This window comes from Aotus nancymaae, unplaced genomic scaffold (genome assembly GCF_030222135.1).
Source record: "Aotus nancymaae isolate 86718 unplaced genomic scaffold, 86718_ANA_hifiasm-v0.15.2.pri h1tg000019l, whole genome shotgun sequence".
NCBI lineage: Eukaryota > Metazoa > Chordata > Mammalia > Primates > Aotidae > Aotus > Aotus nancymaae.
Genome location: NW_026988431.1, coordinates 60,632,525 through 60,658,831, shown reverse-complemented (window position 1 = coordinate 60,658,831; position 26,307 = coordinate 60,632,525). Strand labels below are relative to the sequence as shown.

General features: G+C 37.0%; 1 protein-coding gene across 14 annotated transcripts in view; it reads left to right on the top strand.

Annotated features, from left to right (window-relative positions):
• Positions 1-26,307, top strand: part of PHC3 (polyhomeotic homolog 3) — a 95,686-nt gene that overhangs the window by 35,978 nt on the left and 33,401 nt on the right. For 9 of the 14 annotated variants that reach the window (XR_010343495.1, XR_010343496.1, XR_010343497.1 and 6 more), the window contains 5 exons: positions 1,953-2,051; positions 10,958-11,204; positions 17,706-18,574; positions 18,867-18,914; positions 24,004-24,157. Coding sequence is in view for 11 of the 14 variants with exons in the window: in XM_064378902.1 (XP_064234972.1) it covers positions 1,953-2,051; positions 10,958-11,204; positions 17,706-18,574; positions 18,867-18,914; positions 24,004-24,157 (1,417 nt within the window). In the remaining 3 variants the exon portion in view is untranslated. The remainder of the gene's footprint in view (positions 1-1,952; positions 2,052-10,957; positions 11,205-17,705; positions 18,575-18,866; positions 18,915-24,003; positions 24,158-26,307) is intronic. The other 5 variants (XM_064378908.1, XM_064378905.1, XM_021669516.2 and 2 more) reach the window with 3 other exon arrangements.

Below are 26,307 nucleotides of genomic sequence, written 5' to 3'. Positions count from 1 at the left end.
GGTACTAGAAATTACCTTTTCAGGAAAGTTATGCCAGTCGTCCCTTGGTGTCTGTGGTGGATTGTTGCAAGGCTCACCCTCTCTGTCCCCTAGAATACCCAAATCTGAGGATGGGATGCTCAAGGCATAGTATTTGCATTGAACCTATGCATATCCTCTCATATAGTTTAAATCTTCTCTACGTATAATGATACAATGTAAACATCATTTAAATAGTTGTTATACTATATTGTTTAGGGAATAATGACAAGAGAAAAGTTTGTACATGTTCAGTACAGATACAGCTATCCTTTTTTTTTTTAATGAATATTTTTTCCATCTGCAATTGCTTGAACAAACCCACAGATATGGAAAGCTCATTGTACTTTTGGTTTAATTTACTTAAATTTAGTGTACTGAAGAACTGAAGTTTAAAAGGTCACTTAATTGGTCTTTTATTTTTCTAATTTCTTTTGATCTTCGTTTGGTTGAATATTTTAACTTAGATAGCAAGAGGACCTGAATAACCCTTGATACAATTTTGAAACCCTAAAGTGTTTACACATTCTTTGAAACAACTGTCAAATTTACTAAATTGAATTAGATAATCTCTGAGTGGATTGTATTGCCTTAGAAATTAATGGCATTTATTTCGGTATTGAAAAAAATTGAGCAGGGCACAGTGGCTCATGCCTGTAATCCCAGCACTTTGGGAGGCTGAGGCGGGCAGATCACTTGAGGTCAGGAGTTTGAAACCAGCCTGGCCAGCGTGATGAAGCCCTGTCTCTACTAATAATACAAAAATTAGCTGGACATTGTGGTGCATGCCTGTAATCCCAACTACTCAGGAAGCTGAGGCAGGAGAATCACTTGAACCTGGGAGGCAGAGGTTGCAGTGAGCCAAGATCACACCACTGCACTCCAGCCTGAATGACAGGGTGAGACTGTCTCATAAAAAAAAAAAGAAAAGAAAAAAGAAAATGATGAGTAAAAAAGTTAAATATGTCTTTTTGTTTTTTGATGTGAAGCTTTTTTTGCAGGCTCTTGTTTAATTTTAACATGTGTGGCATTTACTTTTAGAATGAATATTTCTTTTCTTTTCTTTTCTTTTCTTTTTTTTTAAGATGGTGTCTCGCTTTGTCTCCCAGGCTGGAGTTCAGTGGCGTGATCTCAGCTCACTGCAACCTCCACCTCATGGGTTCAAGCGATTCTCCTCCCTCAACCTCTCAAGTAGCTGGGATTATAGGCATGAGCCACCATGCCCAGCTAATTTTTGTATTTGTAGTAGAGATGGGGTTTCACCGTGTTGGCCAGGCTGATCTCGAACTCCTGACCTCAAGTGATCCACCTGCCTGGGCCTTTAAAAGTGCTGGGATTACAGGTGTGAGCCACCATGCCCGGCCGTAGAATGAATACTTCTTTACAAATAGTTTTAAAATGAAAGAGCCACCTAGATTTGTCCTGTAGATCCTTTGTAGCTGGGTGAAATATTGGAGTGTAGTATGTAGCATAGTTATCCTTATGATAAAGAGGACTGAAAAGACTTTTTTGGTGTTTTTGTTTCTCACTGAAATTTAATTTGTGTCCCAAAATAGTGACTGTTGTTTACTTTAACTTTCCATTTTAGGAATCCTGCCACAGTAGTTTTGAGCTAGGAAAAATTTAAGTATAATAGCTTATTTGAGATACAATTTGGTCTGAGAATTTCATATCACCAAAATACATTTTCTTTTTTGAGTACTGCTTTTTTTTGCACTCATCAGAGTCATGAGCTGTTTTAAAAATGTTTATGATTTTTTTGATTTCTCTATTATTAGAAACTTCTTTTTGTCCTGTAAAACCTTTTGCTGAGGAGATAATCCTAAACTGCATTGTCTTTCTGTCACAAATTTCAGTCTCCCTTGCCTGCTGCACATTGTGTGTGGGACATGTTCTTTTGTCTTAGGGTATTTTTCGGTTTTCTGTCTGTACAGCTGATTTTCACACCCGCTACCACTGTGGCTGCTGTACAGTCTGACATTCCTGTTGTCTCGTCGTCATCGTCATCTTCCTGTCAGTCTGCAGCTACTCAGGTGAGCTTGTCTAGCTTCATAATGTGTTATTTGAGATCTGCATCTTCAGGTTAAAGTTAAGCATTGCATCTGCGTTTAAGTTACCACTGATGGTTTCAGTGCTCCTTGTCATGCATTTTAGATTGAAATTTAACAAAATATGATGAGAACTTCAAGAAAATGTTTTTTGTTCTGTAGAATTATATACCATTAAACACAGATATTTAGGTTATTTGACATTGGTTGGTCAAGGTTAATGAGAGTTTTTGTTAATGACTTTCTATTCATAAAGCAGATTTATTTCTCATGTGAGATGTATTATTTTGCTTACAGTATTCCTTATGTAATAACTAAGTCAAGATGGATTTTAAGTTTGAAAATGAATTAGACAAATTTAAAATTTTAAAAATTGGTCAAGTGCAGAGGCTTATGCCTGTAATCCCAGCACTTTTTGGAGGCCCAGGTAGGAGGATTGCTTGAGTTTAGGCATTAAAGGCCAGCCTAGGCAAAATAGCAAGACCTGGTCTTGACTAAAAATAAAAAAAATTATCTGGGCCTGGTGCTGTGTGGCTATAATTCTAGCTTTTCAGGAGGCTGAGGTAGGAGGATTGGTTGAGCCTGGGAGATTGAGGCTGCAATGAACTATGATAGTGCTACTGCATTCCAGTCTGGGTGACACAGTGAGATTAATCATTACAGAAATGCAAATCAAAATGACAGTATCACCATACATTCACTAGAACGGCTGAAATGAACAAGACTGCTAATACTATATATCGGTGAGAATGTGGAGCATCCAGACTGTCATACATTGCTGGTGAGAATGTAAAATGGTAAAACCACAATTTGGAAAACAGTTTGGCAGTTCCTTATAGAGTGGAAACATACACATAACATGTGACTCAGCAGTTCTCCTTAAGTGTACCCTGAGAGATGTGAGAAAACAAATGTTTATAGCAGCAGTACTCAGAATAACCCCAAACTGAAAACAACCAAATGTCCTTTAACTGCTGAGTAGGTAAACAAATTTTGATATATTATTTATTTATTTTTATTCTTTTATTTTTTCCCCACCCACCCCAATTTTAATATATTCTTATGGTGGAATACTGCTCAGAAATAAAAGAATGAACTACTGATGAATCTCAAAAAGATGATGTTTAGCAAAAGAACCTTGGTATAAGGAATACATACTCTATGATTCCATTATATGAAATCCTAGAACAGGGAAAGCTATAGTGAAAAAAATCAGATTAGTGGTATCTGGGGTAGAAACTAGGCGGAGATTGATTGGGAAGGGGCATGAGTGAACTTACATGGTTAAGGTGATGTTCTGTATCTTGGTTGGGGTAGTGATTATATGGTATATACATACGTCAAAACTCATTGTAGTATTTATTGTATGTAAGTTATACCTCAGTAAATTTGACAATGGATTAGAATACATTTTAAATGAAAACAATTGAGTTAGAATGTTACTTTGCATGATATTGCTGTATTTTGGTGTTCTGCATAATAAATATTTTAGACTGCATTTGTCAGAGATGGATATTTTAGGGTCATCTTTGGCCTCTTATAGTTAATATAATAGTTCTCCGTCTTCTGGTAAAAAATAAAAAATGAGATAATTTCCTTGGTATTTTTGACAAAATATGTATTATTTCATTTACAAATAAAGGCAAATTTTCATGTATTAATTTATAAAGATGATGGTCAGTTACATTGAGATTTCTCCTAACTTGCCCTGTGATTTTCCATAGTTTCTTTTTTTTTTTTCTTTCTTTCTTTCTTTTTTTTTTTTTGAAACAGAGTGTCGCTCTCTTGCCCAGGCTGGAGTGCAATGGTGTGATCTCAGCTCACTGCAACCTTCGCCTCCTGGGTTCAAGCAGTTCACCTCAGCCTCCCAAGTAGCTGGGACTACAGGCGCATGCCACCATGCCCCTCTAATTTTTGTATTTTTAGTAGAGACAGGGTTTTACTGTATTGGTCAGGCTGATCTCGAACTCCTGACCTCAGGCAATCCACCCGCCTTGGGCTCCCAAAGTGCTGAGATTACAGGCATGAGCCACCATGCTTGGCTGATTCTTCACAGTTTCTTAACTTTATTGGACTTTTTTTTCCCCCGTATTTACAAAATGAGAGCTTTATCTTTGTTAACTTTAAGATTCTTTAGCTCTAAACTTGTATGTCTCTGTGAATGAATTTGTTGAACTAACTATCTTCTTTATAAATCAATTAATTAATCTTAAGTAATTATTTAATTTAAATTTTGAGATAGGATCTCACTGTGTCGCCCAGGCTGGAGTACAGTGGCTCAATGGTGGTTCATTGCAGCCTTGACCTCCCTGGGCTCAAGCCATCCTCCCACCTCAGCCTCCTGAGTAGCTGGAATTACAGGTATTTGCCACCACACCTGGCTAATCTTTGTATTTTTTTGTAGAGTCAGGGTTTTGCCATGTTGCCCAGGCTGGTCCTGAACTCCTGAGCTCAAGTGATCTGCCCATTTTGGCCTCCCAAACTTTGGGATTACAGGCGTGAGCCACTGTGCCAGCCTGAAATAATGATCTTCTTTTCTTTTGTTTTGGTTTTATGAAACCTAATTATTAGGAGGTTTTCTCCTGATAGAACTAGACCATCATCAACTTCCAACATTTTAAATTTTATTTTTTCATTTATATTTGACATTGTTCCAACTGAGATTCATTTACAAGATGCATGGAATAAAACGTAGGTTGGAAGCATGTGAGAAAAAAGACACAAATGAAACTATTTCCTAGCATGGAGCTAGGAGTGAAGTTGCTGCTCAGCTTACCTGTGTGAAGTTTTCTGTGGCCTTAAGTTAAGCTCCTACTTCAGTCATTTATTGTATGATGTGGACAAGTTGCCACACATCTCTAATATTCATTCATATTTGTAGGATAAAAGGATAAGTAATATGTATCTTTAGTGTGTAAAACATTACAGACACTCAGTAAGTAGTTTTGTTTTTTTTTAAAGTTGGGGATAGGAAGATTTGGATTCAAATTCTGACTTTAGCAACAACATTTGCCAGCAGATTGATTTTGGCCAAGTTCATAGTAGTATAACATGGTGTTTATAATACGGACTTTGGAGCCAGAATCTCTGGATTCAAATACTTGCTCTACCATTAAGTCCTTAACCTCTCACCTCAGTTTCAATTATGTAAAATAAAATAACATTTATAATCTAATATTTCATAAGGTTTCTGTCAGGATTAAATATGTTAATAAATTGAAATAGAAGTATCTGGTAACATTTACTAAATGTTTCATTTACTGAATTGTTTCATTTCTTCTTTAAAACAACTCGTCTCTACTGTCGGAGCTGTTACTGGCGGCTCAGAGTTGTTATAAGGAGTAAGTGAAACAATAAAGTACTTAACATAGTGTCTGCCACAAGTAAGATATCACAGGCTACTAATTACTATTTTTGTTATGCATTGTCTGAAAATGAGTCACAAAGTTGGTTCTTAGCTTTCAGGTAACTAATAGTGAAGGGAGAAAAGCAACCACTTAAAGAATTTATAGGCCAGCAAGGTGGCTCATACCTGTAATCTTAGCTCTTTGGGAGGCAGAGGCTGGCAGATTGCTTGCGCACAGGAGTTCAAGACCAGCCTGGTCAACATGGCAAAACCCCGTCGCTACAAAAAAATACAAAAATTTGCAGGACGTGGTGGTGTAGGCCTGTAGTCCCACCTACTTGGGGGGCTGAGGTGGGAGGATCACTTGAGCCCAGAAGGTTGAGGCTGCAATGAGCCAAGATCGAGCTGTTGCATTCCAGCCTGGGTGACAAAGTGAGACCCTGTCTCAAAAAAATAAATAAAAAATAAAAAGAATTTATAGTTTCCAAGGTAAAACTAACAAACCCACCTGCTTAGGAAAACACAGCTGATTTGAACATGTTCTGAGGGTACAGTCTGTCTTGCTGGTACTCATGAAGAAGACATCTTACTTCATCTTATAAGGGTATCTTTAATGTGAGTGGAGTCAAAATAATTTATAAAAGTGGTCTTCGGGGTCCAGATTGATGTGTTCTAGGTATCAGCCTCTGTGATGATCTGATTTAATTCAGGGATAGACTTTTGAGGGGCTACAGGAATGGTTTGACCTTTAGGAATTTCTCTATGGATGTTGTTTTTCTTCTCTGTGCTTTTGAAATGGCAGTGAGTGAGGCTGGCAGTGGTACGTGATGCTCCTACTTACACGTTCTAGTGATAACTTTCCTCAAGTTCAAGACTGTTAGGTTAGTTTTTGAAAATTTCTGCTTTGTTGAGTTTTAAAATCATATTTGCAGTTAAAAAATTATTTGTAATTGTGAAATACCAAATCTGAAGTTGTATTTTAATACTCTTTAAGCTATGAAAGTCAGTACAATAGCTAATTTTTCCTTAGTATTAAATATTTCTTTTTCTTTTTTTTTTTTTTTGTTGTATTTTAGGTTTTGGGGTACGTGTGAAGAACATGCAAAATTGTTGCATAGGTGCACACATGGCAGTGTGATTTGCTGCCTTCCTCCCCTTCACCTATATCTGGCATTTCTCCCCATGCTATCTCTCCCCACCTCCCCACCCCCCGTTGGTATTAAATATTTTTATAGCATATTGTAAACAATGAGAAATTTGGAATATATCACTTTTATTTACCATGCTAAATGCTCAATCCCTTCTCCCTACCGTGCACACCCACACAAAAAAGATTTTTGGAAAAATGTTATAGGCAGAGTGTGTTAAGAGATGAGCCAGGCACTGTGGCTCACGCCTATAAATCCCAGCACTTTGGGAGGCCAAGGCAGATGTATCACTTGAGGTCAGGAGTTCGAGACTAGCCTGGCCAACATGGTGAAACTTCATCTCTACTAAAAATACAAAAATTAGCTGGGTGTGATGGTGGGTATCTGTAAGCAGCATAGATAGCTCAGAAGGCTGAGACAGGATAATCGCTTGAATCCAGGAGGCACAGGTTGCAGTTAGCCGAGATTACACCACTGCACTCCAGCCTGGGCGACAGAACAAGCCTGTCTCAAGAAAAAAAGAGATGAGTAAGACATCTGACCCAGAGGCTGGCGTAGTGGCTCATGCCTGTAATCCCAGCACTTTGAGAGGCCGAGGTGGCTGGACCGCTTGAGGTCAGAAGTTTGAGATGAACCTGGCCAACTCTACTAAAAATACAAAAATTAGCTAGATATGGTGGCATATGCCTGTTGTCCCAGCTATTCAGGCGGCTGAGGCAGGAGAATTGCTTGAACCCGGGAGGTGGAGGTTGCAGTGAGCTGAGATCGCACCACTGCACTCCAGGCTGAGTGAGACTGTCTTAAAAAAAAAAAAAAGGAATCTGACCCAGTAAATCCAAAGGATTGTTTTTTCCTCAATTCTAGGAGTATTTTCCAGATAGCCTACTGGGGAATTACTCTTAGAATTGAGGGAAAAAACCAACCCTTTGGATTTAAAAGCTAGAAACTCAGCTCTACTGCCAGCAATGTGACCCTCACTCTTTGGGATACTATGATAATTGCCGTAGTATTTGTTAGATTCCAGTTAAATAATTGATGTGAGATTATTTTGGCAAGGAAGCCCTCTATAACAATGTAAGATGCAAAATTAGCAAAAATAACTCATGCGAAATGTAGACTTTTTCAAGTCAGAAAGTTTTCATAACTTGATCAAAGGAAAGGTTTGGATGAAATGAATGTGGGGCATCAGAGTGCCCTAATATTCTTCATTTTAGAACGGATGGGTTTTCTTTCAAAAGGGAGGCTTTGTCAAGGAAATCTGTGTATGTGATCTTTCCACTAACAGCTAAATTGACTTTGTAATCTACTTTGGCAGTGTAGCTTTCATGTTTGGAATTTATTTAAACCATGTCAACATTTAAGTCAGAATTATCATAGATGTAGCCATATTCTAAAATGTATGTTTACATAAATAACGTATATATACAATATAGTGTAAGTATATACACATTTTCTTTCAGAATTCCAGAAAACATAAGGAAAATTAAAAACAAAAAGTATATTATTATATAGAAATGGATATGCTGCAAGTTTTAGGGTTCATTGTGTCAAATCTTCATTTACTGTGAATATTCTTCTCATTTGAAGGAATGCTCTCAAGTTTTTCAGATTATTGCTCACCGTTTGGTTATCATTACTATGCAGTCTGCTTCATATGTCATTTGTGGCAAATGTTACATTTTGTCTTTCGCTTCCTGGAAGATTTTAATGTGCCTACACTAGATACTTGTTGAGATGTTTTCGGTAAACATGAACAGATTTTAATGTTAGCCTAAGAACGTCATGAAGAGAACTAAGTGCTTACCAAAAAATTAGCCATGTAATATATATTTCAAAATGAGATCTGGGAGAATACCTCAGACTTGTGAAGTTTCTGTTAAACCTGCAGCACTGAACTGCAGGGAGTATAACATTGAATGTTGAGATGAGAGTCTACTAGCGAGTCTCAGTATTTCACAGACACACATACCTTTAATAATTCTCAAGCAAGTTAGATATTTGTCAGTGCTATAGGCCAGTATAACCCAAATTCTATGGGAAGTTGTTCTAGAAGAGAGGAAGAAACTTTTCTAACCAGGGATTTTCGGAATGTTTCTTAGGGTAGATCAAGTGGGATTTTACTGGGCTTTGAAGAATGGGTCGGGCTTCAAAAGAGAGCTTTGACAAAAGATGGCATTTAGGCAAGAGATGCTTGAATAAGAGCTTCAGTTCCACTGAAGGTAGTGGAAGGTATATTTGGAGAATAACAAGCAGAACAGTTTGGCTGGAATACGAGAACTGTGGGTTGGAGGAATAGCAACTCGGGGCTTGAAGTGGTTTTGGCCTAGGTTGTGGAGGGCTTTGAGTGGCAGTTTGAGAAATCTGGATTTTAGTTGTTTTTTGTTTGTTTTTTTTTTTGAGATGGAGTCTCACTCTGTTTCCCAGGCTGGAGTGCAGTGGTACGATCTCAGCTCACTGCAACCTCCACCATCCGGGTTCAAGCGATACTCCTGTTTCAGCCTCCTGAGTAGCAGGGACTACAGGCACCTGCCACCACGCCTGGCTAATTTTTGTATTTTTAGTAGAGATGGGGTTTCACCATATTGGCTAGACTGGTTTTGAACTCTTGACCTTGTAATCCACCCGCCTTGGCCTCCCAAAGTGCTGGGATTATAGGCATGAGCCCCTGCGCCCCTCTGGTATATTTTGTTTTTGTATCAAACTTTAATAATATACTGGTTATGAGTCCATTTATGTTTACATTAGTATGAAATATCTGAGAAAAATCAGAGAAGATACTCCATAAAATTTCACTTAGAAAATTCTTTGAGTAGCTTAGAATAGAATTGATGAAAACTTTGGCCTGAAGTATAGCGTTTTTTGTTTGTTTGTTTGTTTTTTGAGACACAGTCTCACACTGTTGCGCAGGTTAGGGGGGGCAATGGTGCAATATCTCAGCTCACTGCAACCTCCACCTCCCAGGCCCAAGCAGTTTATGCCTCAGCCTCCCGAGTAGCTGGAATTACAGGCATGCGCCACCATGCCTGGCTAATTTGTGTATTTTTAGTAGAGATGGGTTCACCGTGTTGGCAAGGCTGGTCTCAAACTCCTGGCCTGAAGTGGTCCACCCACCTTGGCCTACCAAAATCCTGGAATTACAGGTGTGGAATTACTGAGAAAGTATAGCTTTTTTTTTTTGGAGACAGACTCTCGTTCTGTTTCTCAGGCTGGAGTGCAGTGGCATGATCTCGGCTCACTGCAACCTCCCTCTCCTGGATTCAAGTGATTCTCCTGCCTCAGCCTTCCAAGTAGCTGGAACTACAGGCACAGGCCACCATGGCTGGCTAGTTTTTGTATTTTTAGTAGAGCCGAGGTTTTACCATGTTGGTTAGGTGGGTCTCGCACTTTTGACCTCAGATGATCCGCCCGCCTTGGTCTCCCAAAGTGCTGGGAGACAGTGTAGCTTTTTGAGCATCAGCTAGTGATGTACTTGTAGAGACAGAACACATGAAACTGAAGAACATTTTATAAAGCAGCACTACATCATTTGCTTTGTCATTCTGGAATCTCTTTTGTTTCAGATTCTCTCCCAGGGCCAGTGCTAGCCTACATATATTTGGTACATTCATTCTAGATAGGCAAGAAGTTCAGCAACTTTTGGAGAAGCATTTTCTGTCTTGCATCTTGCTGTTTGGAAATGTTATAAATGTCAGGTGAGAGTAATTGGGATAATCCTTGCCACCATCCAGACTGGCAGTATGTTTCAAATAGCCCTGAGTGTAGCATGTGCCACCACAGAAAGCCATTTCAGGGTCATGCACACTCCTTACAGTTCATGAGATGCAGTTTTCAAAGACAGTGAATGTTCAATAACAACAGCAACTCCAAAATTTTACTAAATTAAAATAGTTTTTTTGAAAATGCTTTTCGTAATTTTCACAATGTGGCAGATGATTTGATGAATTAATTTTCTTACAATGTCCCCTTACAGTCTCTATAGCTAGAACTGGTAACTTTTAATGCAGTTATGTTGCAGAGTAATTTTCTCATATTCATAGTTCATGCATATATAATACACACACTGTTTATATATATATAGTTTTTATTTAGTTCTTTATGATCCTTCCCTTCTCCTTCCCCTCCCCTCCCCCTTTCTTCCTCCCTTTCTTTTTTCCCCTTCCTCCCCTCTTCCTTTGTCTTAATGTATTTTTAAAATTGTCACTTAATATTTAAGATGTGATTACTTAGAAGAATAACTCTCCTTTCCTTAAGGATTAATCAGTTCTTTCAAGTGCTTGGAGCTTTATGTATGAAAAGCATAATATAAATGTGTCGTCGGTATTGTCATAATGGTAATGATTACCACATCAATTAAAACCATCTGTTTTCATCCTAATTTTCTGTTATGTGGTTCTTAGGTTCAGAATTTAACATTACGCAGCCAGAAGTTGGGTGTATTATCTAGCTCACAGAATGGCCCACCAAAAAGCACTAGTCAAACTCAGTCATTGACAATTTGTCATAACAAAACAACAGTGACCAGTTCTAAAATCAGCCAACGAGATCCTTCTCCAGAAAGTAATAAGAAAGCAGAAAGCCCAAGTCTGGAATCACGAAGCACAGCTGTCACCCGGACATCAAGTATTCATCAGTTAATAGCACCAGGTAGGATAAAACTTTTGTTCAAAATAGTTGTATTATTCATTTTCATAGAGCAGAACAAAGGATGTTCGTGACTTGAACAAGAGTGACACCTTTAAAACATTTTAAAATGTGGATTTTATAAATTAAATAATCTTAATATGTAGCTTGAAAAGAGACAAAAAAGCCCAAGAGCTAAAATAAATTGTAGCAATGTAATAGGTTTTTAAAATTAAATGACATTTGATTAACATCTTTAAGTGCTGGTCTCTCCTTATGTTGATAAAACCTTTTAGCTTCAAAGAAAGATTTGCCTGTAGTTTATTTAATATACGTTAGTGGGATAATTTTTAAAGCTTTTAAAAAAAGTAATATACAATTTTATTTAAAGTTGTTATCATGGGAGAAATTTGTCACTTTGAGGCATAGGATTATGCATAATTATTTTCCTTATGTTGTTGCCTTTTTCTATCTTTGATTCCATCTCTGAGAGGATCATCTCAGGCAGTCTGCTGAGTCATTGTCATTCTCCTTAAGCTTTGAATTCTACCTGTGCTGCCTTTAACCAGATAATCTTGCCTCATTTCATACTGAAAATGTTGGGACCGTCCAGAGTGAGCTTGCTGTCTCTTCTATTCATCTCAGAATTTCTCAGAATTAAACTTTATTTTTTTTTTTTCCTTTTCTTTTTTTTTTATAAGTCGAGGTTTCGCCATGTTGGTCAGGCTGGTCTTGAACTCCCGACCTCAGGTTATCCACCCGCCTTGGCCTCCAAAGTGCTTGGATTACAGGCGTGAGCCACCGCGCCCGGCCAATTAAACTTTCTTTACTTTTAATAAGATAAAGAGTTACGTGTATTCTTAAACTCAGCACCATTTGCCCCTGTTGGTGATCCCACCTTTTTTTTATACCTCTCCTGACCTTCTTTAGTACGTAATTGTTACAACATCTTTTATCTTCTCATGCTAGATCCTTTCCTCTGCTTCTCAGCTATAATTAGGTCTCCCTTATTCTTAATGGATCTGCATGTTTTTTTAAATCACTATAACTATAGCTTATTTGTGTGTGTGTATGTGTGTGTGTGTGTGTGTGTGTGTGTGTGTGTTTTGCACTGGGCTAGACACATAATAAATGGTTTCATTTAAAAAAAAAAAAAAAATCCGACTGACTGGGTGCAGTGGCTCATGCCTGTAATCCCAGCACTTTGGGAAGCCAAGGCAGGTGGATCACTTGAGGTCAGGAGTTTGAGACCAGTCTGGCCAGTGTGGCGAAACTCTGTCTCTACTAAAAATACAAAAATTAGTGGGACATGGTGGTGTGCACCTGTAGTCTCAGCTACTTGGGAGGCTGAGGTATGAGAATTGCTTGAACCTAGGAAGTGGAGATTGCAGTGAGCTGAGATCGCACCACTGCACTCCTGCCTGGGCAACAGAGCAAGACTCTGTTTCAAAACAAACAAGCAAACAAACTTTGTTTGTTCCAGCAACCTCATCAGGGAAGCATCCTTTTTCTGTCCTTTTATAATGCTGCTTTACTTTTCAAAGTCTTTTTTTTTTTACACTTAGGTGTAAGTGTAAAATATTCCACTTAAACTTATTTTCACTTTTCATGTTTCCTCTGTGTTAATATTGCCAGCATTCTCTACATCACTGAATTTCAAAATTGTGGAATCGTTTGATTACCCTAGTCGGAAATTTTCCCTTACTCTGAAATTTTATAGCATTTTATGGTCCCTTCTGGTTCTTTTTCTTTTATAGTTATTTATATACTAGATCTTAGCTTCTCTGCTAGACAGTACGTTCCTTGAGGGTAGGATAATAATATTGAGCATTTATGTATGTGTGAGGTGCTATGCTAGTACTTTATGTCGATTAACTCTTTAATCCTTTTTTAGATGCACCTTTACATCCTTCTATCTTGACAGCACTAATTTGTACCTTATATGTACTTACCTGTATTAGGTGGGCAGTACATATTTGTTGGATTAATAGTTCTTTTTTTCCCATTTGGATTTTGGGAATTATAGCAGTTTCTTATTGGTACTAATTAGATATCATTATGCTTAGAATTGTTAAATCTGAATCTTACATAAGTAGGCTTTGATATAATGTGTAAATTAATAAATCTATTCATAGTACAGTTAGATGTGAATTCTTTTTTTTTTTTCTTTTTTTAAACTGCTGTGTGCCAGGCTCTGCTCTCTCTGTATGGCTTAAAAGCTGGGTTTTTACACTACTATACAAGAGTATTGTCAGCCTCAAGCCAGCATCCAGCCAGTTTTGACAATCAGTATGGAGCAACAGTGACCCACAGTGCTTAGAATGACTGCTCAGGGACAATTTCTAGTGATTACTGCAGTTTTTATAAATTACAATGAAGGGTAGGTTAATTTCTCTCCAAAGAGAATGTTACTTTCAGAGAAAGCTTGGAACTTTTTCAGGGTTAGTTCAAGCAAGGAGACCTACTTTTGGATTTTTTAGTCCCTCTTAACTCTCAGTACCTGGTTCTGAATTGTAACTTACTCTTCCATCTTTCATTAATAGTGTGATAATGTGCTTATAGTTTGCCTTCCTCTGATGATCAATATCTTATGTAAGTATGGAGGAAACCAGTAAGCCAAAACCACCAGAGTCTCAGGTCAAATTAATTCCAAAGTCAGATCTTACATGTATTACTCAAACTCTTGTTGTTTAGAAACAAAACCACACAGAAAATCCTAAACTACTTAAAAGTTTCTTAAGCCTTACACTGAAGTTATTCAAAGCCATTCATATCTTCTATTAAGACTACAGCTATATTTTTTTACCTTTTTAGTTTTTCTGCTTTTATTGGTAAGAAGTTAATCTGAAGCTAAGATATTTTGAGATATTCTGAATTGATAATTTGTCCTCAATTAAAAAATGCTCCTTCAGGTGATTTTAAATGTAAAAAAAATTCTACTTTTATTCGAATGTAGTGTAGTCTAATAATTATTATAATGGACATGGTTATTGTTATATATATTTTTAGGGTGCTAAAGTAACTTGGTTTTCTTTATCATTTCTTTTTGAAGGTGGAGTTTCTACTTGATACTTAGTAAATTCTGTTTTTAATATATAAAATAAGGTCAAACTTTAAGTGTCTGGAAATAATTATGGACTGTATTAGAGCTAAAGTTTTTTGATCAGTTTTTAGAACTTTTGTGAAACTAGTCTAATTGGAAAAAATATATACTGTTTTTTGTAGACATTAATTCATTGTGTAGTGAGAAAGTCCTGTATTAATTAATCTGCTCCAGCGGCTGTAACAAAATACCATAGACTGTGGCTTAAAGAGCAGAAATTAATTTTCTCACAGTCCTGAAGGCTGGAAAACCCAAGATCAAGGTCTAGCAGTGTTCAGTTTCTGATGAGGGCTCACTTCCTGGCTTGCAGATGTCCTCACATGCCCTTTCCTTTGAGTGTGTGGAGGGTGGAGGGAGCAGAAGCTCTCTGATGTCTTTTCTTAAAAGGATGCAAACCATGTCATGTCTACCACCCTTATGACCTCATTTAACCTTTATTACTTCCTCCCATCTACAAATACACATTGGGAATTAAAGCTTCAGCATATGAATTTTGTCCCACAAACATTCAGTCTATAACAGGGCCCTAGACTTAGTTATGATCATAGATTCTTTTAGACCTAATGCTGTCCTTAATAGCCAGATGATTTCAGACAAGTCACTTAACTACTCAGAGTTTCTTCATCTGTAATATGTTGGATTGGCATAGTACCCTGTCAACTACATGGGGTTGTTGTAATTACTGAATGAAATAATATGTGTTATTGTAAATAATAGAGTTCTATATGTGTGAGAGATGATGTCAACCATTAATTCTCTGAATATAAAGCCACTGTGAAATAAGAAGATATTTTGTAAAATCAGAGAAATTAACCCACATGATAGAACTTTTTTCCAGAGCACTAGGGCTTTTCTTTTACAGAGTTACTGCTTCACATATCCTCATAATTATTCTATAATATATGTGCTTATCAATTGGACTTATGGGGTAATATAAAGATTTCTGATACAGAAAAATGTAATTTAGATGAAAGGATAGATTGCTAATCTACTGAATTGTCACAGCTCTAGGATATAAAAAGATTCTTTACTTGATTACTTACCAGAGCACAGAAATAATTGTTATTCTTTTTTTTTTTTATTTATTTTTTTTGAGATGGAGTCTCGCTGTGATGCCTAAGCCCAGACTGGAGTGCAGTGGTGCCATCTTGGCTCACTGCAACCTCCATCTCCTGAGTTCAAGTGCTATGTGAATTTTAATATAGCATTTTTATGATTTTGAAGTTATCTTTATATATGTTATACCTGAGTAGTAGCTGTGTTACAGGTGTGTGTTACCATGCCTGGCTAATTTTTATATTTTTAGTAGAGAAGGGGTTTCACCATGTTGGCCATGCTGGTCTTAAACTCCTGACCTCAGGTGATCCTCCTGCCTCAGCCTCCCAAAGTGCTGGGATTATGGGCATGAGCCATCGTGTCCAGTCAGAACTGCTATTCTAGTAGATATAATATCCATGGTACTTTAAGAGTATGGTAAATTTAAATTAAAACTTTACTTATTGAATTAAAGTGGGCCTTTGCTAGTATGCTTGCAAAAAAAATCTATTATCTGTAAGAGGGATATAATAATACCCACCTATACCACAGACATTTTGTAAGTATGAATGAGAGACCTGTGAAAGCCCTTTGAGCCCCTTGGGTGAAGGGCACTCTATAGAAATCTAAGATTTTCTTAATTCACCCTTTGTGAATACTCTATAACATGAGTCTCTATCAACACAGTTTTAAAGGTCTGACATAAAATTTTCAGTCTTAGGGTGAAGTACTAGTCTAGATATTATATGAAAATTATTTTGTTGACTTGATACCCTTTTTTTTAGTAATTAGTGGCTATTTATTGAACTTTCTAAATGCCTCTTGTTTGGCTGTTAATCAGAGGTTAGTTTCTTTAAAGGATTCTAAAAATTTTAAATAATAACCAAATGTAAAAATGTTTTTTTAAAAAGTTGTTGGAAGTTTTTATAAAATTATTGTCACAAATGTGGCTGAACACAAAAAATAGTTGTAAGGTATAATATAGTCTTTCTCCTAATATTCCAAGATTAGCAAAAAAATATTGCCCTATCTTTAAATCTATGTTAAATGTGTGTAATTTTTACGTGATATTAACATTAAGTGATTGTTTCAGTTTATCTTCTTGTGAACTCAGTTTCCATTCTTAGGGAGAATTTCACCAGTATCTCCCTTTCTATAAACATGTGCCACCAGTTTACAGAAAAGGCGTAGTGATGGGGGAGCTCCCTACCACTTGACTGTGCTGTTTCTTACATATATTTATTCCTGTTGAGAGTGGCTTCTTCGTGGAGAAAACCTGATACTGTCACATCAATTGTTGAAGGGTTTTTTTGGTGAGAGAAAAGGGTTAACAAAATCCTTTATTTAGGTGGCATGGGTTTCTGATTATCTCATTCTCTGCAAGCAAAACTAGTGTTTTTCTAGATTTAGAATGGCCCCTAAATTTCAGTTGTTAGTTACGGTGATTATTTAACTGTGCTACATGAGTCACACATGTCTTTTGCTTAATCACATTAAATTATTATACAAAACATTTTCTCTTCTGGGACAAATGATGTTCCTTTCATCTCAGCTCAAAAATGGAAACTCATTTGGGAAGCTTTATAAGTAATTACCTTGACTGTTAGTTGGAAACATGTTTAGATGTGGACTAGAAAGGATGAGATCTTTATTTTATGAATGTTAATATAGCATTTTTATGATTTTGAAATTATCTTTATATATGTTATACTTGTTCTGTGATGATATTCCTGTTTTCCTGCAAAGAAGAAATTCAAGTGTATAAACTTTGCTAAAAGTTAATGTAGATATTCAGATTACCTATAAAATATAATAAGAACAAATCATGTATAGATTCAGATTATTCAATTTTAGGTAGTTTTCTTTTAGAGCTTACCACAATTCAGTGCATTTTATGAAATTGTATAGTTTTCCAAAGAAAACCTGTTTGACACTAAATTTTCAGGCTGGGCACGGTGGCTTACGCCTGTTATCCCAGCACATTGGGAGGCTGAGTTGGGTGGATCACTTGAGGTCAGGTTTCAAGACCAGCCTGGCTAACATGATAAAACCCCGTCTCTACTAAAAATACAAAAATTAGCCAGGTGTGGTAGCGGGCACCTGTAATCCCAACTACTCGAGAGACAAAGACAGGAGAATCACTTGAACCACGGAGGTGGAGGTTGCAGTGAGTTGAGATCGTGCCACAGCACTCCAGCCTGGGTAATAAGAGCAAGACTGTCTCAAAAAAAGAAAAAAATTTTTTTTCAAATTACTCTTGTCTGGAAAACTTGTAATAGAATTCTGATAATTATGACCTTCTGATATGAACACTTTTTCCTATAGATTTATTTAAAAATTTCTATATGTTTGAAATCAGTACTAATTGTCATTTTTTTCTCTCACAGCTTCATATTCTCCAATTCAGCCTCATTCTCTAATAAAACATCAGCAGATTCCTCTTCATTCACCACCTTCCAAAGTTTCCCATCATCAGCTGATATTACAACAGCAGCAACAGCAAATTCAGCCAATCACACTTCAGAATCCAACTCAAGACCCACCCCCATCCCAGCACTGTATACCACTCCAGAACCATGGCCTTCCTCCAGCTCCCAGTAATGCCCAGTCACAGCATTGTTCACCAATTCAGAGTCATCCCCCTCCTTTAACAGTGTCTCCTAACCAATCACAACCAGCACAGCAGTCTGTAGTGGTGTCTCCTCCACCACCTCATTCACCAAGTCAGTCTCCTACTATAATTATTCATCCACAAGCACTTATTCAGCCACACCCTCTTGTGTCATCAGCTCTCCAGCCAGGGCCAAATTTGCAGCAGTCCACTACTAATCAGGTGCAACCTACAGCACAGTTGAATCTTCCATCTCATCTTCCACTTCCAGCTTCCCCTGTTGTACACATTGGCCCAGTTCAACAGTCTGCCTTGGTATCCCCAGGCCAGCAAATTGTCTCTCCATCACACCAGCAATATTCAACCCTGCAGTCCTCTCCAATCCCAATTGCAAGTCCTCCACAGATGTCGACATCTCCTCCAGCTCAGATTCCACCACTGCCCTTGCAGTCTATGCAGTCTTTACAAGTGCAGCCTGAAATTCTGTCCCAGGGCCAGGTTTTGGTGCAGAATGCTTTGGTGTCGGAAGAGGAGCTTCCAGCCGCAGAAGCTTTGGTCCAGTTGCCATTTCAGACTCTTCCTCCTCCACAGACTGTTGCGGTAAACCTACAAGTGCAACCACCAGCACCTGTTGATCCACCAGTGGTAAGCCCTTGGAAGCTCTTTGACTTTCTTGCTGAACTGAAAGTAAAAACTATTTTTTTCCCACACTGTGTTTTATTGCAAGATCTAAATGCCTATGAACTAAAAAAGCTTGAAATTTCCATATGTCAGTGTTCTGACAAACATGCTGTATGGACAAAAAAAATGCCATTGTTTGTTTAGTTTGGTTGCATGCTTTATAATTTGTGATGGTAATTAAAGTCCCTCGTTAATTTTATTACTATTTAAACAAATCCATCTGCTATCTTTACAGAGTTGATTTTTTTTCCCCAAGGGAATGCATTTGAACCAGTGTCATCTGCACAAAGTTTTTTCTCTTAAGGTGATTATCCTTCATAGATCCCTTCTGTTGGCTTGTATGTTCTCAAAACGTATGGTTTATCTAGCCTAACCCTTTTGGTTTTATGCATTCTGAAGTCCTGGACCTTTGGGGATTTTGTTTCAAGTTGGGGTATGCTTATGTGATGTAGTTCTTTGGTAAAATTATACTTTGAAGTTGAAATTTTGTAAAAAAAAAAATATTCTAGGAGAGAGTCCAGCTTTGCCAAAAATTTCACTGCAGGTCATCTTATAGAATTATTAAACTTAGAGTTTTTTATTTATACTAAGGGAAAATAATATACTTAAAATATTTCTCACTTAAAAAGCTCAAAAATCTTGGTGGATGAATTTAATACTGAGGATGAAAAAAATCCATTTAGAGGAGTAAAAGTTTTGAATAATTGAGATTGTAGTGGGATTTTTAACAATAAACCTCTAAAAACAATTACTTGTTTCCCGGAAAGAAAATTATCTTTTTTTTTTTTTTTTTTGAGACAGAGTTTTGCTCTTGTTACCCAGGCTGGAGTGCAATGGCGCGATCTTGGCTTACTGCAACCTCCGCCTCCCGGGTTCAAGCAATTCCCTGCCTCAGCCTCCCGAGTAGCGGGGATTACAGGCACGCGCCACCATGCCCAGTTAATTTTTTTATATTTTTAGTAGAGACGGGGTTTCACCTTGTTGACCAGGATGGTCTTGATCTCTTGACCTCGTGGTCCACCTGCCTTGGCCTCCCAAAGTGCTGGGATTATAGGCGTGAGCCACCGCGCCCGGCAGAAAATTATCTTGAAAAATACTTTTCTTTAAACATTCTCTAAAAGACATTTTAAGATTTATAAAATAAAACTGAAATAAAGGTCTCTAATTGTTTAGTCAGAAGGGTCAAGTTCATAATTTGTAACTGAGGAATTTTCCTAAAGGGAGGTTTTGTATTACATTTCATTGAAGAGATTTTATCACCTAAAAGCTAATAAATGCTCAGAAAGGAGTTTCAAAGTATTTTATATTATTAATACTTGTTTTTTGTTTTCATACTTGGATTATCCTCATTGTTATTTTAATGCAAAAGCATTTGGTTTTCATGATACAAATGTATAGATTTTTGTATTCTTGTCATTCTGACTGATCTTAATAGGCACAAAGACATTGAATTCTATTTTCTATGAATTTTTATTAAAAACAGAACTTGGCTGGGTGTGGTGGCTCACGCCTGTAATCCCAGCACTTTGGGAGGCCGAGGTGGGCAGATCACCTGAGCTCAGGGAGTTTGACAGCCTGGCAAACATGGCGAAACCCTGTCAGTCTCCACAAAAAAATACAAAAATTACCTGGGCATGGTGGCCATGCCTGTAATCCCAGCTACTTGGGAGGCTGAGGCAGGTGAATCGCTTGAAACTGGGAGGCAGAGGTTTCAGTGAGCAGAGATTGTGGCCTGGAAGACCAAGCAAGATTCTGTCTCAAAAAAAAAGGGAAAGCAAAATTTTTAAAAAGTTTATCATTCAGTTATCATGTATATATTTTCTTTCAGTCAATTTTTGGAGTTTACAATGGATATTGTTACAAAAACATGTTTAGGAAGTATACAGTACCTTTACAAATTTTTTTAATTTAAATTACTTTCTCACTACCTAGTTCAGTGATTTGGTTTTTAACCAGTAAAAAATATGGCAGTTTCCAGGCAGGGCATAATAGAAAAGAAAAAAATACCATTTAAAAATAAAAACAAAAATAAGTTAAAAAAAAAAAAAAAAAAAAAAAACTTCTTTATAGTCCTTATATTTTTTCAATTGTTTATGTTAGGGGAAGCTTTGGAGGAACAAATTTGGGACAGAAATATAAGGCTGGGCATGGTGCCTCATGCCTGTAATCCCAGCACTTTGGGAGGGCGAGACAGGTGGATCACCTGAGGTCAGGAGTTCGAGACCAGCCCGGCCAACATGGAGAAACACCATCTCTACAAAAAATACAAAAATTAGCTGGGCATGGTGGCTAATGCCTGTAATCTCATCTACTTGAAAAGCTGAGGCACAAGAATGACTTGAACCCGGGAGGCAGAGGTTATGCTCTCTCTCGCTTGCGTGTGCATGTGCTCTCTGTCTGTCTGTCTGTCTGTCTGTCTGTCTGTCTGTCTGTCTGTCTGTCTGTCTGTCTGTCTGTCTGTCTCTCTCTCTCTCTCTCTCTCTCTCTCTCTCTCTCTCTCTCTCTCTCCCCCCATATATGTGTGTGTGTGGGTATATATACATACACACACACACACACACACATATGTGTATAGTATTAGCATAATGCTTTAAAAACTAAAGCCAAAAATATTTTGTTGCTTCCTGCACTTCTACTTTAAAACAGTTTTGGAAGTTTAAAAAATGATTTAATAACTTTCTCTGCTATCACTGATACGGTTATTATGCTTACTATGGATGTTTCCGTGTTACCTTTCTAAATATTTTTTAATCTTTTACCTTTCTTTGAGTAATATAGCTCTTTTTATTAAATTTCTTTTTTTTTTTATTAGCTTTGACCAAATGTGTTACTTTTTTTCCATGAAAACACACTTCTTCACAGTGTTTTTCTGGTTGTTTCAAATACTTAAAGGTAGAAAGATTTTTTTTAAGAGACGTGGACATTTGAAAGATAAGGGGAAATTTTCAAGGTAAAATCAGTATGTTTTTAAAGATACTTAACGTTTTTTTATTGACATTTGGATATAAATATGTTGAGGGTAGATAATTTAGAACTAATAAATATTCCTCAGTTTATTTAGGAAAGGGAAACAGATGGGAATATTGGACTTTATTGAGGTAAGTTTGGCAGTCTGTTATTTTTAGAATAGTTATAGTTAAGAGCTAAACAGTAATTGTGATGTGCAGTTTCCTACTGATCTTGTGAGTGAGCAAAACCTCCACTTTGCTTTTTTCAACATTTTTGTTGTTGCATTTAGATTTGTGTATGCTTATTGTGCCAGATGTCTGTGACAGATTTGCTTTGCGTACTTCTTTTATTCATGCACTTACTTTGCCTTTATATGAGAGTTCTGGAGGTACATATAGTTAGCTTTAAGTATAATGAGTGAAAAATATTTTACAGTATTTGATGGATTATTTCAAAATATGCTATTTGTGTTAATGGCTCTTTTCATCCTTTAAACTCTTCTGTTTTTTAAAAAATCAGAATTCTATGTGTGATCAAGCTTTGATTTCTTAAGATACTCTAGCAGATGTTTGAATAATATGTTACTGTTTTGGGATTAAAGAGAGTTTCAGCATTTTAAGCAAAGATCACATTCTTTGGAAGAAAAGTACTATCTATTATACTGAAGGAACGCTACATAGATAAAATTGAACTGGTTGATAAAACCATACTTGTATCATTATCTCTGAATTAACATCTCTGCCACTAAGGCAAATTAAAGTATTCACCATGATAGCACTTACCCTGGGGGACCAGAAGATTTTTTTCTTAACCCCCAGACACTTTTTAGAACTATTTTACCTATATTGGGCATTATCATCATTTAAAACAAGCTGTTATTGTCATGAACAGATCTAGCAGGTATAATTGTTGCTCCAAACAATAACAAATGACTGCTTTCACTTCTGAGATTCAGGCATGAGGCAAGGAGTCTCTCTTAGTGAAACTGGTTTCCAGATGCAGGGTTGTGAGCAAATAACTTTAAAAAATATTGCCTACTTTGCAGCTGATTCAGATCACAGTTCTGAATTTTATATTTGGTATAGTATTATATTTGATAAAACATCCAGTAACAGTATCATTTTTAAGTTGTACAAAAGAAAAGATGTTTTATTCTTAGTGGAGCCTTAGAAAGATTTTTTTATTTTTGACTATCACTCATTGTTTCTTTATAGCTTACTGTTTTATCCTTATAGATGAAACCTTATTGCTCCTTTTATAGCACATAGGTTTTGCTGGTTTCAGAAATCCTGATCACTTTTATATATAATTTTATATACTTTGAAACATCAAACTTTTAAAATAGTTTGATTTAAATTGCATACAATATTAGATGTCACTGAAAGGTTTCTTGTGAATGTTGAAAGTTTTTTTGTTTATTAGTTAACATTTATGGGGCTAGGTGCAGTGGCTCATACCTGTAATCCCAGCACTTTGAGAGGCCAAGGCAAGAGGATCACTTGAGCCCAGGAGTTTGAGACCTCAACTCTGCAAAAAAACATTTTTAAATTAGCTGGCTGTGTTGGTGAACACTTGTGGTTCCAGCCACTCGGGAGGCTGAGCCTGGGAGGTCAAGGCTGCAGTGAGCCATGATGGAGCTGGATTACAGGCATGAGCCACTGCTCCTGGCCCCATTTTCCTTCTTAAGTATTATCTTTACAGTTGGCTAACAAGGTGGTTAAGTTAGAGACTTAAAAATTTTCTCCCGTAAGTATGGAACGATATAAAAAAAATTTAAAAATAATGTGTCAAATAACTTAGGCTGTGTGTGTGTGTGTGTGTGTGTGTGTGTGTCTCTATGTTTTTCAAGGAAAGATATTTTCTGTTTACGTATCACTTTATAAAAGATTGGTTAGATTCTTGAGTAGAACAGAAAAGGAGAGATATAATTGCATATGTTTTTTGTAGATTCTCAGATATTACTTTTTATAACTTAATCTTTAAATCACGTAATAATAAGAAAGAGTCTGGGATAGAATCCTGCATGTCCTAATATGTATCATTATGGGAATTTCCTTAGTGTGCCTGTGAAAAATGTTAGTATTTGTTTTAATTTATGACAATTAGAAGCTAACAAAAACAGTTGAATTCCCCAAATCTTTATTTTATTTGTATTTTTGAATTATCAAAATTAAGACTATATCTAGACTTGGCTATCATCTTTTTGGAAACTGTAGTGATTTTTGGCCTAGATACTGATCCACAGTTTGCTTTCAGTCAGATATTATCAAGAAATAAGAAAAACTTCATTTGAGCAATTTTGAAGTTTTCCTTTCAGTCTGTGAGAGTAGTCATTTTGCTTTGTTTTTAAATTTAATACACAGAATTTAATTTTCTGAAATTAACACCACGTGATTAAATTTGGTTTTTGAAACATTTTAAGGCAGTGTGGTTTGTCATTGCAGGTTTATCAAGTAGAAGATGTATGTGAAGAAGAAATGCCGGAAGAGTCAGATGAATGTGTCCGGATGGATAGAACCCCACCACCCCCCACTTTGTCTCCAGCAGCTATAACTGTGGGGAGAGGAGAAGATTTGACTTCTGAACATCCTTTGTTAGGTGAGAAAATACCAAACTTTGTGGGAATTTTTCTATTTGATCAATGTTAATAATAGGAAAAGTTGATTTTCTTTTCCCTCCCCTCCTTCCCCTCTTTTTGTAGCTGAGACTACAGGTGCATACACTATACCTGGCCAAGTTTTAATATTTTGTAGAGACGAGGTCTTACTATGTTGCTTAGACTGGTCTTGAACTGCTGGCCTATAGTGATCCTCCTGCCTTGGCCTTGCAGAGTGTCGGAATTACAAGTGTGAACCACTGCACCCAGCCTGTTTTTTCACTAGACATGATCTTAAACAAATTTGTTATGGTAGTTAATTGTAACAAAATACAGGTTTGAATTTAAGATTTTTTTTTTAAACAGGGTCTCACTCTGTCATCCAGGCTGGAGTATAGCCTGGCACAATCATAGTTCATTGGAGCCCCTGTCTCCTGGGCTCGAGTGATTCACAAGAAGACCCAAATAGCTAGGTTTACAGGAACCTGCCAGCACACTTGGCTGAGTTTTTATTTTTGTAGAGATAGGGTCTCACTCTGTTGCCCAGGTTTGTCTCAAACTCCTGGATACAAGTGATCCTCTTGCCTCTGCTTCCCAAAGTGGTGGGATTACAGGTATGAGCTACCATGCTCAGCCTGGAAAATTCTTTAATAGCAGGGAAGTTCAGTAGCTTATAAATTGTTCTGTACCATCCAAATGAAAACCTATCATTTCAGGCTTCTAATTTTAGTGGTTTTTACAGACATGTTTCATATGCTCTTTCACATTTATGTATCAGGCTATTTCTAGTTTAAAAATTAGAATAAATGAAAATTCTTTCAAAAGATTTAGACTTTACAAAAATCGTGAAGTATTCTAAGCCATATGTGATATTCCTCACAATGGTTTTGATTCAGACTGAGTAAATGCTTTTAAAAGTGTTCTTTAATATTTATGGTACTTAAGTTAACCCTCACTAAATTCTTACAAGAGATATGGATTAAAGAAAAGTCTTAGCTGGGCTTGTTGGTGCATGCCTGGAGTCCCAGCTTCGTGAGAGGCTGAGGTAGGAGGATCACTTGAGCCCTGGAGTTTGAGTTCGGCCTGTACAGCAGAGCGACACTCTTGTCTCTTAAAAAAATGTTCTTATGCTTAACCATTCAAATTCTTATTCACACTTCAGTTGTGTTTATGAGTTCAAATGAATCACCTGTATGTGCCTCTTTACAAAGCTACTGTGTATCCTAGATATTTTACTAAAGTATTTCATGTTAGTTTTTAAGATTTATGAATGTTAGGATTAGAAGTTGGCACACTGCTCACTGTTCAGATCTTTTCAGCTGCTTATTTTCTTATTTCTTTCTTTCTTTTTTTTTTTTTTAAGAGACAGGGGCTCGCTCTGTTACCCAGGCCAGCCTCTAACTCCTGGGTTCATGTAATCCTCCTGCCTCAGCCCCCTGAGTAGCTAGCTGGTACTGTAGGTGCTTTCCATGCACAGCTTGCTGCTTATTTTTGTATGGTCCAAGCTAAGGATGGCTTTTACATTTCTGAATGAAAACAGTCAAAAGAATAATAATTCATGTCATGAAAATATATGTAAAATTCAAATTTTATTGTCCATAAAGTTCTGCTGGGTGTGGTGGCTCATGCCTATAATCCCAGCACTTTGGAAGGCCAAGGCAGGCAGATCACCTGAGGTCAGGAGTTCGAGACCAGCATCACTAACATGGAGAAACCCCGTCTCTACTAAAAATACAAAAATTGGCTGTGCAGGGTGGTGCATCCCTGTAATCCCAGCTACTAGGGAGGCTGAGGCAAGAGAATCACTTGAACCCGGGAGGCAGAGGTTGCTGTGAGCAGAGATCGTGCCATTGCACTCCAGCCTGGGCAACAAGCGTGAAACTGTCTCAATCAATCAGTAAAGTTCTGTGAAACATAGACACACACTCATTTGTTTAGATATTATTTATGGCTTCTTTTTCCTAACCACAAAGTTGAGTAATTGTAGAAACTATATGGCCATTTATGGAAAGTTTTTTGACCCCTGATCTGAATAATACTAATCTTGGTTCTGGCTTTGTTGTATGTATTCTGTTCTATTGATTATCTCATGGCCCTCATGATCATTTTTAGTTAAGAAGGACGACTACAACAGGCATGGAAACAAATTGTT